The 18,627-nt window shown below is 23.7% G+C and overlaps 1 protein-coding gene across 1 annotated transcript in view; it reads right to left on the reverse strand.

Annotated features, from left to right (window-relative positions):
* The window catches only part of gpc6b (glypican 6b), a 59,631-nt gene that overhangs the window by 13,786 nt on the left and 27,218 nt on the right, over nucleotides 1-18,627 (reverse strand). The window contains exons 5-6 of the mRNA XM_051119949.1: nucleotides 13,404-13,534; nucleotides 10,420-10,563 (exon numbers count right to left, since the gene is read on the reverse strand). Coding sequence (XP_050975906.1) covers nucleotides 10,420-10,563; nucleotides 13,404-13,534 — 275 coding nt within the window. The remainder of the gene's footprint in view (nucleotides 1-10,419; nucleotides 10,564-13,403; nucleotides 13,535-18,627) is intronic.

Genomic DNA, 18,627 nt, shown 5'->3' on the forward strand with positions numbered 1-18,627 from the left:
ACACGCGGCTCTTCAAAAGCGGATCTATACGCCAATAATTGCTCCAGAGTCCTGAACATCATCAGTCATCTGCCTAAAAACAACAAGACACCGGTTCATTTGTGCTCCGCTCCAGCCGTATGGATGAATGTTTGGCCGATGCTGTTTGTCAGGCTGCAATCAGCGAAGCACAAAATATGCCTTTAAATAAACGCTATCTAAACAAATCTAACCTCGTCATGTTTACTTTTGTGTGGCGAGTCCTGAAGGCGATCATTATGCTCATGCATCTATAATGCATATCTGCCTATTTGAGCTTGAGTAAATAAAAACACGGCCAGAAAAAAAAGACGAATGACCTGAACTGAGTTCCAGGAAAACAAAAATGTTATTTTAAGCCACTAGTGTTTCAGGAAATAATGTTTTTATCATTGCATTTGATCCTTAACTTCATAAAACTGTATTTTGCCCTTTTTTGAAGTCTTTTTAAGTGTTTTTTAATGCATAAAGCATTATATTTGTGCTTTTATTATATAAAACTAGACAAGAGTTCATTCATTTTAGTCATTTTAATCATCAAATGTTTGTCCCTCTGTGATTCTGGCTTGTTAAATTCAATAATTTAATATTTAGTGCATAATTATACATTTTGATATTCAATTCATTGATTAAAACCATTACAATTACTTTAATTTAAATGATATAATATAATATAATATAATATAATATAAACACACCTTTAACTGTATGCAAACATGCATCCTTAAAAATAAAAAAGATGTACTTAAATTATATATAATATATAATTTATTATAATTTATTTTTACAATTAAAATCTATTCAAATGCTTTTAAATTATTACAATTTAATTAATATAATATAATAAATAATATATTTATTAGTATAATTTAATTTATAATTAATATATTTCATTTAGAATTTATCATTAAATTAATTAATATAATATAATAAGTAATATAAATATAAAACTATTCTATATATTAATTCTACTCACTAAAAACATTTAGCTCTTTTGTGTGCAGCAGTTACCACATTGTCCCTTAAATTAAAAATAATAATAAAAAAAAAATAAATAAATAAATAAATAAATAAATACATGCTTAATTGTTTTTTTTATTTATTTTAAAAGCTGTTTGTTTATAAAACATATTAATTATATAATTATAATTAGTTATTAATTATTTTATTATAAATTTACAATATTTGGAAAATTACAAATTGTTTACATTATTAAAAAGTATTATTAAATTATATAATACAAAAAATAATACAAGTAAGTATAAAATAAGTATAAAACCATCTTTTACATTAATTTAACTCATTACAAATACGTTTAGCTCATTTTTGTGCAGCAGTTATGATTTTCCCTCAAACAAACAAATAAATAAATAAATAAATAAATAAAATAAATAAATGTTTCATTTTGCTACATTTTAAAAGCTATTTAACTATGTTTAAAAAATATTAATTATATAATTAACTGTAAATTTATTTTATTACAAATTTACATTATTACCACATGATTTCCCTCAAATAAATAAATAAATAAATAAATGTTCCATTTTGCTTCATTTTATTAAAAAAGAATTATTATATAATTAATTAATTTTATTACAAATTTACATTATTTTGAAAATTACAAATTGTTTCAATTATTAAAAAATATTAATATAATATAATAAATAAACAAATAATACAACTATTTTATATTAATTCTACTCACTAAAAATTTGTTTATCATTTGTGTGCAGCACTTACCACACGACTTCCCTCAAATAAATAAATAAATAAATAAATAAATGTAATGTAATTGTAAAAACTATTTAACTGTTTATTTAAAAAATAATTAATTTATTTTATTACAAATTTACATTATTTTGAAAATTACAAATTGTTTCAATTATTAAAAAATATTAATATAATAAATAATATAAATATAAAACTATTCTATATATTAATTATACTCACTAAAAACATTTAGCTCATTTATGTGCAGCAGTCACCACATGATTTTCCCTTAAATTAAAAATAAATGGATAAGTAAATAATTTTTTCTTAATTTCAAAAGCCATTTAATTGTTTATAAAAAAAATTAATTATATAATTAATTAGTAATTTATTTGATTATAAATTTACATCATTTAAAATTATTAATTTACAAAATAATAAATAACGTATATAATAAATAATATATAAAAAAATCGTATGCATTAATTGTACTCACTAAAAATATGCTCATTTGTTACCACATGATTTCCCCTCAAATAAATAAATATATAAATAAAATAAAATAATTTTGCTTCATTTTAAAAGCTGTTTATAAAAAGTACTAATTATATAATAAATTGTTAATTTATTTTATTACAAATGTACATTATTTTGAAAATTACAAATTTCAATTATTTAAAAAATATTATTAAATTACGATATAATAAATAATATTGCAATTATGCATTAATTTTACTGAATAAAAAATCATGTTTAGCTCATTTGTGTGCAGCAGTTACAACACGATTTCCCTTTTAAATAAATAAATAAATAAATAAACATATAATATAATTATAATTATAAAGCTATTTAATTTAATTTAATTTTTGTTTATTAAAAACATCAATTATATAAATAATTGTATGCAAACATGCCCCAAATCTTTTAAATTAAAATTATTTTGAAAACTAAAAATTCTTTCAATGATTTTTAGGTTTAAATTATTTTTTAGAAATTATTAAAACAATACAATAAATATAAACATAAAACCGTCTAATACATTAGTTGTAATTATTCTTACTTATTTTGTGACCAAGAGTGTTACCACATGATTTTCCTTCTAAATAAATAAATAAATAAATAAATAAATAAATAAACGTCTTAATTTGCTTCATTTTAAAATGTATTTAATGTTTAGGGGGGAAAATAACTATTTAAATATGCCCAAAAATGTAAGTGGGTTTCAGACATTGCAAACCTTTAGATGAATATAATGTGAAACAGCTCATATATTATTTAGTTTAACCCACAGAAATGGATGATCAATAATTTTCTAAAGGTTAAGCACCTCCTTCCACTGACTATTTTTGAAGTCTTTTGTACCCTATTTGAGACAATTGTCCATAAGACTGACTAAACACATATAACAGCAACAAAATCCCTAAACACTCAAAAAACAAGCCCAGACAAACAGCCTCTGCAACTCTATCAGGTCTATTCTCAAAGAGCGCAGCTCCCGTTCTCCGGTGTTCAGTTTCTTGAGTTTGGCGACACGAGGCGCCGAATTAGCAGCAGAGATCTGGATTTGAGACTCACAGATCCAATCAAGCGTCATGTGCAATTCATTTGCACCCCTGTAAGAGCTCATGAGCTCAGAGTAATGGACACGAGAGCATCGGGTTGCAGAAATCCAGAGCGATTTCTCCTGCCGCACATAAATGATCCCAATGATTAAATCTGTGCAACTGCTCCGGTTTCTCATCGAGCAATGAGCAAAACGCCATATCAAAGACAGGCTGGATTTATTAACACGGCTGACGAGTGCTAATCTGAACAAAAAAACTAAATAAACATTTTTTAAAAATGCAAGAAACATACCTAAAATGACATTTAAAAATAAATGATATATATAAACACTAATAAATGCATAAATAAAAGAAATCAACAAAAATAAACAATAAAACATACATAAAACATAAATATACATTAAAAAAAATAAATAAATGATAATAAATATAAATAATTAAGATTCATATAATTGACATAATAAAGGATAAATATAAATATAACAAAATATAATAAATTTACAAAATAAATAAAAAATACATTGAATAAATAAACAAACAATTAAAAACAATAAACAAATACAATTGTATAAACAAACATAAACAATAAAATAAAATAAATAAGAAAGCATATAAAAACATAATTAAATAAAATAAACACAAACATAAAGAAATAAAACAAATAAATAATAAGTGAATATAAATTAAGGTTAATATAATTAACATAATAAAAATAAATATAAATAACATAATACATAATTAAAAATAAACAAATAAGTAAAAATAAACAAATACAATCGCATAAACAAACATAAACAATTAAAATAAATAAGAAAACATAAAAAACATAAATAAATAAATAGAATAAACATAAATATAAATAAATAAAACAAATAATAAATAAATGTAAATTAAGGTCAATATAATTAACAATAAAAATAAATAAATATAAATAAATAAATAAATATATACAATTAAAAATTAATAAATAAAAATAAACAAATACAATCGCAAAAACAAACAAACAATTAAATAAAATAAGAAAACATATAAAACATAATTAAATAAAAATTAAAAATAAAAAAAGAATAAAAAAGAATATATATATACACACACACACACACAAACATAAATATACATCTGACTATATATTTATTATTTATGATACAATCACTATGATTCTGTTAGAAATATAATTATAAATAAAAACTATATTGACATAAAAAAAACAAAAACACACAACAAAACTACTACATTTTGATTAAAATTAAAATTAAAATGGAAAATTAAAAAATACTTTTTTTTTACTTTAAATAAAATTTAAAACATCACCTGAAAAAAAAGATTTATATATAACATTATTAAAAAAAAGCAAACATAAAAATTAATAAAAACTTTACTGACATTAAAAAAACACTAATAAAAAAGACAAAAAAAATAAACTAAAATTAAAAAAATAAATAAATAAATAAATAATAAATAAATAAATAAAAATGTCAAAATAATAAAATGAACTGAAATAAAATTATATTTATATTTAAAATGTAATATATCAGTGGTTATTAACTTTTAAGGTCACTTTTTGATTTGTTCGTTTGGCACAACATTGTCTTTTCTCAGCAGATATTGGGGTATGAGATTAAATGTGATGAGCTGTATTAATTAATGAGCGTATCATGTTATTCTTGTGATTTGAGCTCTGCTTCTCATGTTTGCGTGGAGCATCTGGAGCTGCGGATCAGTAATGACTCCGGCCCTCGAGGACCTGAAGCCATTAGCAAACGCACTGGAGGAATCAGACATCATGTGGCGAAACGCTGCACCTCCCCAGAGACGCCTGAACATCACAGAGCTCCTCTGAATCACCCAGACACAGCATGAATGAGCGCAGACTCTCTCTGGATGAACTCGATTGACCGACTCAATGCACGAAATACACAGGTGAATACAGACACACACCGCAGTGTGTTATGAGCTTCTGAATTGTAGATAAATACAAGTTTAAGTGCAATATAAAAGAATGAAATATTATGGCATATAATGCATTAACTACAAATAATTATGATATACTAATGCATAAACATATGTAATTTTATGCCACTACATGGAATTGCAATATGTGTGAATTTATATACTTCATGAGACACAACCTAGTGTTATTTTATTATAGTATTTAGTGATTTTATTTCAGATTATTACAATTATTTTGAATTACACTTATTTTATTACATTTTAATTTTAATTTTAGTTAGTTTTAATACATTTGTTGTGTGTTTTTGTTCTTTTTTTTAGTTTTTATTTCAGTAATATTGTTTCCATTAATTTTTATTTCAGATTTAGTTCTAATTATTTTAGCATTTTGGTTAAACTAAATGAAAATGAGAAATGTTGGCAACTAGCAGATATAAAGTAAGTTTTTTTTTTCATATGTTATTATATATATTTTTTTATTATATTTCAAGTAACAAAAAATATTATTTTGAATTAGTTTTTATATTTAAACTTTCCATTTTCATTTTAATTTTAGATCATTTTTTAAATTAATTTTTATTTCAGATTTAATTGTAGTTATTTTAATACATCAAGTTAAATAAAAATGGGAAATTTAATTTAATTTAATATTTTAATTTAATTTAAATTAAATTAAAATTTTTATTTTAATTGTTTATTTCAGATTTAATTGTAGTTATTTTAATATATCAAGGTAAATGAAAATAGAAAATGTAATTTAATTTAATTTAATTAAATTTTACGTGCAAAGGAATGTTTTTATGATTTTTGTTTTATTATTAATTTTGTTATTTTTTCATGTCAATAGCTTTCATTAATTTTTATTTCAGATTTAATTGTAGTTATTTTAATACATCACGTTAAATAAAAAAAGGTATTTTATTTTACTTTACTTCATTATGTAAAGTGTAAAATATTTAAAAATGTAATTTTTTTTAAATGATTTTAGTTTTATCCTTCATTTTATTATTTTTTAAATGTTAATATAGTTTTCATTATTTTTATTTCAGATTTAATTGTAGTTATTTTAATACATCAAGTTAAATGAAAATGAAAAAGTTTAATAAATTTTAATACATTTAATTTAATTAAATTTTATTATGTAAAGGATTTTTTTTTTAATGATTTTAGTTTTATTAATGATTTTATTATTTTTTAAAGTCAATATAGCTTTCATTAATTTTTTTTTCAGATTTAATTGTAGTTATTTTAATACATCAAGTTAAATGAACATGGGGATTTTTATTTTATTTTATTTTATTTATTTTAATGTAAAGGATTTTTAAAATTATTTTTGTTTTATTATTGATTTTATTATTTTTTATGTCAATGTAGTTTTCATTCATTTGTATTAAGTTAAATGAAAAAAGGGTATATTTTATTTTACTTAAGCATACTTAAATTACTTTACTTAAGAAATTTAATGATTTTAGTTTTGATTTTTGAAATGTATTTATTATTTTTTAATTATTAATGTTTTTAATTATTTTTTTCAGATTTAATTGTAATTATTTTAATACATCAAGCTAAATGAAAATGAGAATTTTATTTTATTTTATTTTATTATGTAAAGGTTTTTTTTATGATTCTAGATGTTTAATGTCAATGTACTTTTCATTGATTTTTATTTTACTTTATTATGTAAAGGCTTTTTATATTTTAGTTTTATCATTGATTTTATTATTTTTTAATGATAATACAGTTTTCATTATTTTGATTTCAGAATTGTAGTTTTTTATAAAACAATAAGTTAAGTAAAAATGGGCATTTTTTATTTTATTATATTTGATTGTATTTTATTATGTAAAGGAATTTTTTATGGTTTTAGTTTTATTATTGATTTTGTTATTTTTTAATGTCAATATAGTTTTCATTATCATTTTATTATGTAAAGGATTTTGTATATATTATTGAGTTGATATTTTTTTTTAAATGTCAATATAATTTTCATTACTTTTTTTAATTTTTAAATTTAATTGTAGTTATTTTAATACATTAAGTTAAATGAAAATGGTACTTTTATTTTATAGGATTTTATTTTATTTTATAGGATTTTGTGATGATTTTATTTCACCATAATAACCCTCACACAACCACAACAAATTTCTGTGTAAACTATTTGTGAAACTTATTACATAAAAATTGTTACATAAAACAAAACTGTTGCACTGAATTAATGTTTAATGGTTTACAAAAAAAAAAAAAAACTTTAATAATATTAAAAAATATTTATATTTGAAGATGAAGCGCCATGAAAATAATGACACACTTTATCTTTAATACTACTGATATTTAAGTTAGTTGACTTTTTACTATTTATTGTTTAGATACTTTTTAAATCACTGGATTTGTGTGAGATCATGACACCATACGTATGAATAGTCTGTAATAAAGAGTGCTGATATACAGAGGAGCTGAAGCACCTGCTGAGCGTCTCTAAGATCGTCAGCTCCTCTAAAACATGTCTGAGACGCATCGCATACGAGCGCAGCAGCGCTGACACAATGAGCGAGGAAATAAATATCGGGCAACTCTTACACTGTGTTGCATGACTTTCCACACAATCCTCTGGCAAGCATTTAAAAGAGAAAGAGAGGAGAGAAATGAATGCATTATATATGGGGTCCACCTGTCTGAGACCACATTCATTTATTTATGTATGTTTTATATTATTTATATGTTACTTATATGTGTTATATATTATATTTTTATGCATTCTTGTTCAGCAAAGAGTCAAATCAAAAGTGACAGTAAAGGCATTTATAATGTTACAAAAAAGATTTCTATTTCAAATAAATGCTGTTCTTTTGTACTTTCTATTCTTCAAACAACATGAAAAATAAAATGCATCACGGTTTCCACAATAATATTGGGCAGCACAACTGTTTCAACATGATGATAATGTTTCTTGAGCAGCAAATCAGCATATTAGAATGATTTCTGAAGGAAAATTCAGGTTTAATCACAGGAATAAATTACATTTTAACATGTATTCACATAGAAAACAGCTATTTTGCATTGTAAAACTATTTCACAATATTACTGTTTTTTTAATAAACAGAAAACAGAAGAGTCTTCATTCAAAAGCATTACAAAGCTTTATAAAAGCTATAAATTCACAGTTATGAGTTTTTCAATGACCAGTTCTGAAATTTCTAATCTTGCATATTTGTTTACATCCTGGCTTTATATATAAATAATTCTGAATACATTTGGGAAGTTGATGCCAAACATGCCAATGCATTTCTTTTTAATTAACATCACGTTTTTAAGTGAATATATGAGGGAAAAAAATCCATATTTTGGATGAATTTTTAATATTATTATATAAGAGAAAAATATGTATTTTTGGGTGGATTTTTATATGAATATATAAGAACAACAAGTTGTTTTGGTTGATTTCTTATAGTAATATATAAAAGATAAATGTATAGTTTAGGTAAATTTCTATATGAATATATAAGAGACTAAGAAAAAAAAGAAAAATATTTTGGGTGATTTTTATATTAATATAAAATAGAAAAATGTATGTTTTTAGGTGAATTTTCATATGAATATATAAGAGGAAATGGTACATTTTAAGTGAATTTTATATGCATATTAAAGAGAAAATTTTATATTTTGGGTGAATTTTTTAATTAATATATAAATAGAATTTATTTTATTTTTGGGTGAATTTTTATATGAATATATAAGAGAAGAATGCACATTTTGAGTGAATTTTTTATATGAATACATAAGAGAAAAATGCACATTTTGGGTGGATGTTTTATATTAACATATAAATAGAAATTTTTTTATTTTTTATTTTTATATGAATATATAAGAGCAAAAAGTTATTTTGGGTGATTGTTAATATAAAAGAGAAAAATGTATGTTTTTAAATGAATTTTACATGAATATATAAGAGAAAAATGCACATTTTGAGTGAATTTTTATATTAATATATAAAGAGACAAATACGTATTTTTGGATGATTGTTTTATATGAATATATAAAAGCAAAAAGTTATTTTGGGTGATTGTTATATTAATATAAAAAAGAAAAAATATATATTTTAGGTGAATTTTCATATAAATATATATGAGAAAATTGTATATTCAAATTGTATAAGTGAATTTTATATAAATATTTAAGAAAAAATGCATATTTTGGGTGAAATTTTAACATGAATATATAAGAGCAAAAAAAAATTGGGTGATTTTTATATTAATATAAAAAGAGAAAATTGCATTTTTTTGGGTGAATTTTCATATAAATATATATGAGAAAATTGTATATTTTAAGTGAATTTTCATATGAAAATATAAAAGCAAAAAAAAATTGAGTGATTTTCATATTAATATAAAAGAAAAATGGATATTTTGGGTGAATTTTTTATATTAATATATAAGAGAAAAAAATCTATTTTTTTGTGGTGTATATATGTACATATATTTTTAGGTGAATTTTTATGTAAATATATAATTGAACAATTGTATATTTTAGGTGATTTTTTGTATAAATGTATAAGAGAAAAACATATATTTTAGGTGAATTTTTAAATGAGCTATATATACATATATATACTCACATAGCTTAGTTTTTTTAGGACCCCACTGCAGATGTATGTTTACAACCTTGATAAAAACATTTGCAAACATTTTCAGACTATCATGTAGCACTCAATACATTAACAAACACTAATCAATAGAGAGTCCTCACTTCCTCACACAAAGGTCAAGAGAAAAGAGTGTCTGCCTCAATCAGCGTTCAATTTTAATACAACATTGCATTCAAAAGTTTGCTTTTAATGTTTTTGAATGTCTCTTCCACTTGTAAAAATTGTGAAATATTATTACTATTTAAAATAACAGTCTTCTATGTGACTATATGATAAAATGTAATTTATTCCTGTGACGCAATCCTGAATTTTCAGCATCAATACTCCAGTCTTCAGTGTCACATGATCCTTCAGAAATCATTCTAATGTCTTTACTGTCACTTTTGGTAAATTTAAAGCATGCTTGCTCAATAAAAGTACTAATTTGTCTAGTCCGTGTAGGCAGCAGAGAGTAAGGCAGCTCAGAAGGGTTTTGACACGGCGCCCGTGTTTCCCGCAGGTACTTGAGTTTGCTCACGGTAAATTTCCTCTTACCAGGCGGTCGAGTCGAGTGGCAGCCGCGGCGGTCGGAAGCTCCTCGGGGTTGTAGGGGCTGAAGCGGCCGCTGAACGTGTCGGAGACGCCGCGGGCCGACCTGCTCATTCCTGAAGGCTTGGGCTGTCCACAACCTTGGAAAACCTGCAATTACACGGAGAGGACGAGTTCGAGGAGTGCGTCTGCATAGAAACACAAACACGGACGCTCTCCAGTGCGCTATTCTCACTCTGACATAAAATGACGAAAGAAAACAATATGGTCACGTCCAACTGAGCTGGATGTATTATGCCTAAAATCAGATTGGTTCTCGACCGCATGTTATTTCATGGCTTTACATCAGGGCTGTAAACACCACAGATATTGAGGGGGAAATATCGCCTCTTCAGTTCACAATAGTGGTTGACCGATGTGAGGTTTTCAATGACCAGTTCTTACATTTGGTTTCACTAATTTTGCATATTTCTTTACATCTTGGCTTTAAATATGAACATTTCTGAATACATTTGGGAAGTTGATGCCAAACATACCAATGAGAAAAATGCATATTTTAGAGTGAATTTTTTATATTAATATATAAGAGAAAATTTTGTATTTTGGGGTGAATTTATTTATGAATATATAAGAGCAAATCGTTATTTTGGGTGATTTCCTATATTCATATATAAGAGAAAAATGTATATTTTTGGGTGAATTTCTATATTAATAGAAGAGAATATATATAAATGTTTAAGAGAACAATTTATATTTTTAGGTGAATTTTTATATGAATATATAAGAAAAATCGTATATTTTGGGTGATTTTTTTATATTAATATATAAGAGAAAAATGTATATTTTTGGGTGAATTTTCATATGAATATATAAGAGAAAATTGTTTATTTGAAGTAAATTTTTATATGAATATATAAGAGAAATGAATATATTGGGTGATTTTTTATATTAATATATAAGAGGAAAATTGGTATTTTTAGATGAATTTTTATATGAATATATAAGAGAAAAATGTATATTTTTGGGTGAATTTTTTATATGAATATATAAGAGCAAATTGTTATTTTGGGTGATTTTTTTATAATAATATATAGGAGACAAATGTGCATTTTTGGGTGAATTTTTATTTCAACATAACAGCAAAATGTAATTTTGGGTGATTTCTTATATTAATATATAAGAGAAAAAATATATTTTGGAGTAAATTTTTATATTGATATACAAGAGAAAAATGTGTATTTTTGGGTGATTTTTTTATATAAACATATAAGAGCAAAATGTTAATTTGGGTGATTTCTTATATTAATATATAAGAGAAAAAAATAATATTTTGGGTGAATTTTTATATTAATAGAAGAGAAAATGCATATTTTAACTGAATTGTTATATTAATATATAATAAAAAAAATGTATATTTTTATATTAATATATAAGAGAAAAAATATATATTTTGGGGTGAATTTTCATCTGAATATATAAGAGAGAATTGTTTATTTTTTGTGAATTGTTATATGAATATATTAGAGCAAAATGTACATTTTAAGTGAATTTTTATATGAATATATAAGAGAAAAATGTATATTTTTAGGTGAATTTTTATATAAATATATATGAGAAATTTATATTTTGGATGATGTTTTATATTAATATATAAGAGAAAAATGTATATTTTTGGGTGAATTTTCATATGAATATAAAGAGAAAAATGTATATTTTCAGTAAATTTTTATAAAATGGATAAGAGAAAATGTTACATTTTTAGGTGAATTTTTATATAAATATATATAAGACAAATTTATATTTTGGATGCTTTTTTATATTAATATATAAGAAAAATGTTATATTTTTGGGTGAATTTTTATATTATTTTAAGAGAAAAAAATAATACCTTTAGGTTAATTTTTATATGAATATATACAAAAAACATATCTTTAGATAAATTTTTCATATGTATACATAAGAATATATATATATATATATATATATATATATATATATTGAGGTGAATGTTTATGTGAATAAATCAAAGAACAAATTCATAATTTAGATGAAATTTTAAATGAATATTTAAGAGAAAAACATTTTTGCTATATAAATATATAAGAGGAAAATATATATTGCTAGGCAAATTAGCATATTAATATGTGGAAAATGCAAAGTGTATAGTTTGTTTGGAGCAAAATGTATATTATAGGTGCATTTATCTATATTAATATATCAGAAAATATTTTTAGGTGAATTTTATTAATTAATATATCAGATTTTTTTTTTTTTTTTTTTTTGTTGGTGCCATGACCAGGGTTAACTAAACCTAAAACTAAAGATAAAACCATAAATATTTTTATTACTTTAAATAAAATAAATGTAACTGAAATAAAAACTATAAAAACTTAATCAAAAATAACTAAAACTAAATAATAGAATTATAAAAAATAAACAATAAAATGACTAAAACATAAATAATATATTCAAATCTAACTCAAAATATGAATTCTACTCAACTTTTCACATTCACTAGCTCACTTGAAATGGACTTGCCATGAGAAACCAATGGTTTACTTGTAGTTGTCTCTGCATATTAAGGGATAAGAGAAAGTATTTTAACATCCTAAAAATGACACACATCACCTTCAACTATTCCAAGAAGCCGAAACCCCGTGAGGGGGCCGAATAACGGCATCTCCTCTGACTCAAACCACGCTTTGCTGTTTTTTCTTCTCCAAAAACTGCAATTAGTGGCTGCGTCAGAAATGCAGAGAGATGCAGGAGACACATTTACTGGCCCGAGCGCCGAGCTACAAATTTCTGACCATCCGCAACTATGCTGGTAAAAATAAGACTGGAAGCGGGATGAGAGGCTTCGGGTTTGGACCTGAAGCCAGCGAAAGCCACAGATCGCTAAATTCTAGGCTTGCTTATTCAAGACGTGATATCACAACACGATGATTATGGAGGACGTGCAGATGTTTGACGGGAACTACTGAACGTACTTGATAGGAGAGCTGCATGCTGTTCTCCTGCATGTTCATGATGGCTTCGGAGATCTTCACGTCGATGGGCTCCATGACCGACTCGATGTTGAAGGGGCCCTCGAGACGTTCCGTCACGAGCAGCATGGCATCTGACAAAACAAACACACCAGGAGAAACAGAGACAGACTGCGTGTTATTTAATAGACCGTGACAGGCCACCTACAGACAACGGAACAACCTTGAATGCATTGCATTTGGTTAACAAGTCAAAACAGTAACACGATTAATTACCAGGTCTCACGGGAAACATGTCCAGGTTAGGCAAAATAACATTTATTTTAAAAAAGCACAAAATTTCAGCAAAATTGTCCTTAAAATGGGTTTTATTTTCTTTTTAGAAAAAATTGGCATGCAAAAACTATGCTTAAAATAGCCTTTATTTTCATTTTAAGCAAAATATATTTTCTCACAAAAAAAAAAAAAAAAATGCACAAATGGTCCTTAAAATAGCCTTTATTTTCTGTTTAGGCAGAGTGTAATTTCTGTAGAAAAAAATGCAACAATAATGCAAAACTGGTCCCTAAAATAAAACTCTTTTCTTTTTAGGCTAAATATATTGTCTAAAAAAAGTATGCAAAAATGAAGGACCTTAAAATAGGCTTTATTTTCCTTTGAGGTAAAATATAACTTCTCACCAAAAATTAAATTAAATTAAATTAAATTAAATTGTCCTTAAAATAGTCTTTATTTTCTGTTTAGGCAGACTGTAATTTCTGTATAAAACATGCAACAATAATGCAAAAATTGGCTGTATTTTTATTTTTGCCAAATATAAAAAAAGTGCAAAAATGGTGCTTAAAATGGCCATTATGTTTTTCTTTTTGAGCAAGGTATAATTTATTAAATAAATAAATAAATAAATACATGCACAAATGGTCCTTAAAATAGCCTTTATTTTCTATTTAGGCAGAGTTTAATTTCTGTAGAAAAAAATGCAACAATAATGTAAAACTGGTCCCTAAAATAAATTTCTTTGCTTTTTAGGCTAAATATATTGTCTAAAAAAAGTATGCAAAAATGAAGGACCTTAAAATAGGCTTTATTTTCTTTTTAGGCAACATATAACTTCTCACCAAAAATTTAATTAAATTAAAATTAAATTAAAATTAAATTAAAATTAAATTAAAATTAAAATTAAATTAAAATTAAATTAAAATTAAATTAAAATTAAATTAAAATTAAAATTAAATTAAAATTAAATTAAATAAATGGTCCTTAAAATAGCCTTTATTTTCTGTTTAGGCAGACTGTAATTTCTGTATAAAACATGCAACAATAATGCAAAAATTGGCTGTATTTTTATTTTTGCCAAATATAAAAAAAGTGCAAAAATGGTGCTTAAAATGGCCATTATGTTTTTCTTTTTGAGCAAGGTATAATTTATTAAATAAATAAATAAATACATGCACAAATGGTCCTTAAAATAGCCTTTATTTTCTGTTTAGGCAGAGTATAATTTCTGTAGAAAAAAATGCAACAATAATGTAAAACTGGTCCCTAAAATAAATTTCTTTTCTTTTTAGGCTAAATATATTGTCTAAAAAAAGTACGCAAAAATGAAGGACCTTAAAATAGGCTTTATTTTCTTTTTAGGCAAAATATAACTTCTCACCAAAAATTAAATTAAATTAAAATTAAATTAAAATTAAATTAAAATTAAATTAAAATTAAATTAAAATTAAATTAAAATTAAATTAAAATTAAATTAAAATTAAATTAAATAAATGGTCCTTAAAATAGCCTTTATTTTCTGTTTAGGCAGAGTATAATTTCTGTAGAAAAAAATGCAACAATAATGCAAAAATTTGCTGTATTTTTATTTTTGCCAAATATAATAAAAAAAAGTGCAAACATGATGCTTAAAATAGCCTTTATGTTTTTCTTTTTGAGCAAGGTATAATTTATAAATAAATAAATACAAAAATGGTCCCTAAAATAAATTTATTTTCTTTTTTCTTTTAAAAAAATTATGCAAAAATGAAGGACCTTAAAATAGGCTTTATGGTCTTTTTAGGCAAAATATAACTACCAAATGCACAAATAATGCAAAAATGTTCCTTAAAATATATTTATTTTATTTTTAGACACAACATAATGTCTAAAGAAATTATGGTCCTTAAAATAGGCTAGATTTTCTTTTTCAGCAAAATGTAATTTCTTGAAAAAACATTAAAAATGTTCTAAAAAAAATACCCTTTCTTTTTAGTCAAAATATAATATAAAAAGGGTCTTTAAAATGCCTTTATTTTCTTTTTAGGCAAAACATAATTTCTACAAACACACACACACACACACACACAAATAATGCAAAAATGTTCCTTAAAAGAGGCTATATTTATGTTCTTTTTAAGCAAAACATAATGCCTAAAAAAGATACAAAATTATGGTCTTTAAAATAGTCTATTTTCTTTTTTAGCAAAATATAATTCCTAAAAAATGCACAAATAATGCAAAAGTGGACAAATTCAATGCAAAAATGTTCCTAAAGATAAAGTATAATAATACTACTAATAATAATAATAATGAAAAATGCAAAATATAATGTCCAAAAAAATCATGCAATTATGGTCCCTAAAATATTTTTTTTTTTCTAAAAAAACAGCACAAACAATGCAAAAATTGACCAATTTTTTTAAAAATGCAAAAATTTTCTTTTTTTTTGGGCAAAATATAATTCAGAAAAAGAAAAAAAGGTCCTTAAATTGTCTTTATTTTCTTTTTTTTATGCAACATAAAATTTCTAAAAAAAAAAAAAAAAAATATATATATATATATATATATATATAATAGTATGCATAAATGGCCCTTAAAATAGGCTTCTTTTCCTTATTAGGCAAAATACAATAAGACAAAAAAACAACTTAAATATTAATGCAATTAATGCAAGAAAGATTTCAAAGGGCTCTATTTTATACGTATTCTATTCTATATAAATTTGTTTTCTAAAAAAAAAAATATATATATATAATATATATATATATATATATATATGCAAATGTGGTCCTTAAAATAAACCTTACTTTTATTTTATTAACATGTAAAAATTGTCTTTAAATTTTATTTTCAAGCAAAATATAATTTCTAAATATTTTTCGTATTATTATTTTGCAGTTTATACTCAATCACGAATATATTTTTAATAAATTGAAATAAATGAGTTGTTGATTTATAATTAGAGTTGATTGTGTTCAGCGTATGTATGAACACATTGCATCTAATACTCCCCAGGGCGTCCTAATGCCAGCTGACGCGGGTGTGGCAACACTTTTGTCCACAAATATGATGGAGGAGAACATTTCTTTCACGTCAACATCTATTTTCCCAGGCGTGGACTGCATGTCTGAACATCCGAACGCCACAAAAACCTCCAAACATGATGTGGAGCGGCACAGCAGACGGGCACTGAGCTGGCATCACCCGCGCCAGACAATACGGCTCCACATCCGTCTCACTGAAAACCAGCACCTTCACTGAAACCTCACTCACAATCGGAGAATATTTACATGGGCTCTCCAATAGGGTCAAAAATTCTCAAACATAATATTATTTACACATGTGCTGGAGAAACAACGCTGCTTTTATTCTTCATTCTAAAAAGAAAAACACACCAAAATCCCACAAATTTAGTTTTGTTAATGAAAGGAGTAACTGGCAGAACCTGCAGCATCACATTAGCACACATATAATGCAACAATGGTCTTTACTAAACTTTACTTTCCTCATAGGCAAAATCTAATTAAAAATATTTAAAATAAAGAAATTATTTTTAGAGGCAAAATATAATTTCTGAAAAAAAGAAGAATACTGCAAAACTGGCCCTTAAAATATTTTTTTTAGGCAAAATATATAAATAAATAAATAAAAATAAAGCAAAAAGGTCCTTGAAACAGTACTTAAGGCAAAATATGATTTAAAAAAAAATACAAAAACTGTCCAAAAAATTTTTAGACAAAAAAAGTCTAAAAAATATTGCAAAAATTGTCCATAAAAAATAAAATAAAATATAAATGCATGAATATATATATATATATAAAGAGAAAATGTACAAAAATGGTCAATTTATTTACTTTTTTAGCAAAATATTTAAAAAATGCTAAATTAATGTACAAATTGTTCTTAAAATGGCTTTATGTTCTTGTTAGGCAAAATATAATGCAAAAATAGTCCCAAAAAGGCTGTGTTTTCATTTCAGGCTAAATAATAATAATTTCTACACACACACACAAAATGCAGCCATAATGAAAAAATTGTTCTTAAAATTGGCTTTATTTTCATTTTAGGCTAAATATTATTTTGAATCAATGCAAAAATGGTTCTTTAAAATACTTTTATTTTCATACTTCTTAGGCAAAATATAATTTCTTAAACAGAAAAAAATCAAAACCTAAAATGGATTTATTGTTTATTGTTAAAATATAATGTGCAAATAAAAGCAAAAATTGCCCTTAAAAAGTGACAATTTTTAGTTAAAATAGAGTTTTTAAAATAAATATGCAAAAATTATGCACAAATTGTCTTTCAGATAGGCTTTATTTTCTTTTAGAGCTAATAATATAATAATAATATAATAATAATAACAAAAGACATTATTTTCTTATTAGTTAAAATGCAGTTTCTAAAAAGAATATGAAAAAACTATGAACAAATGGTCTTTAAAATAGGCTTTATTTTCTTTATTTTTATAGCTTAAAAAATTTTGTTGTTGTTGTTGTAATAATAACAACAACAACAACAACAAAAAAGTCCCTAAAATTGGCTTTATTTTCATTTCAGGCATTTTTGGCTAAATATAATTTCTTTATAGGCGAAATATAAATAAAAAATGTAAAACAAAACAAAAATGTTCCTTGAAATATTTTTAGGCAAAATATATTTACTGAAAAAAACACAAAAACAAACAAACATAAAACAAAATTGGCAAAATATTTTAAATAAATGCAAAAACGGTTCTTTAAAAAAATCAAAACTGTCCTTAAAATGAATTTATTGTTCGTTCAAATATAATGTGCAAAAAAAGGCATTATTTTCTTTTTAGGTAAAATAGAGTTTCTAAAATAAATATGCAAAAATATATTTTCTTTTAGAGCAAATGTAATTACTAAAAAAATTAATAATAATAATAATAACAACAACAAAAGTCCCTATTTTGCCATTTTTGGCAAAATATAATATCTTTATAGGC

Source organism: Labeo rohita, chromosome 9 (assembly GCF_022985175.1).
Source record: "Labeo rohita strain BAU-BD-2019 chromosome 9, IGBB_LRoh.1.0, whole genome shotgun sequence".
NCBI lineage: Eukaryota > Metazoa > Chordata > Actinopteri > Cypriniformes > Cyprinidae > Labeo > Labeo rohita.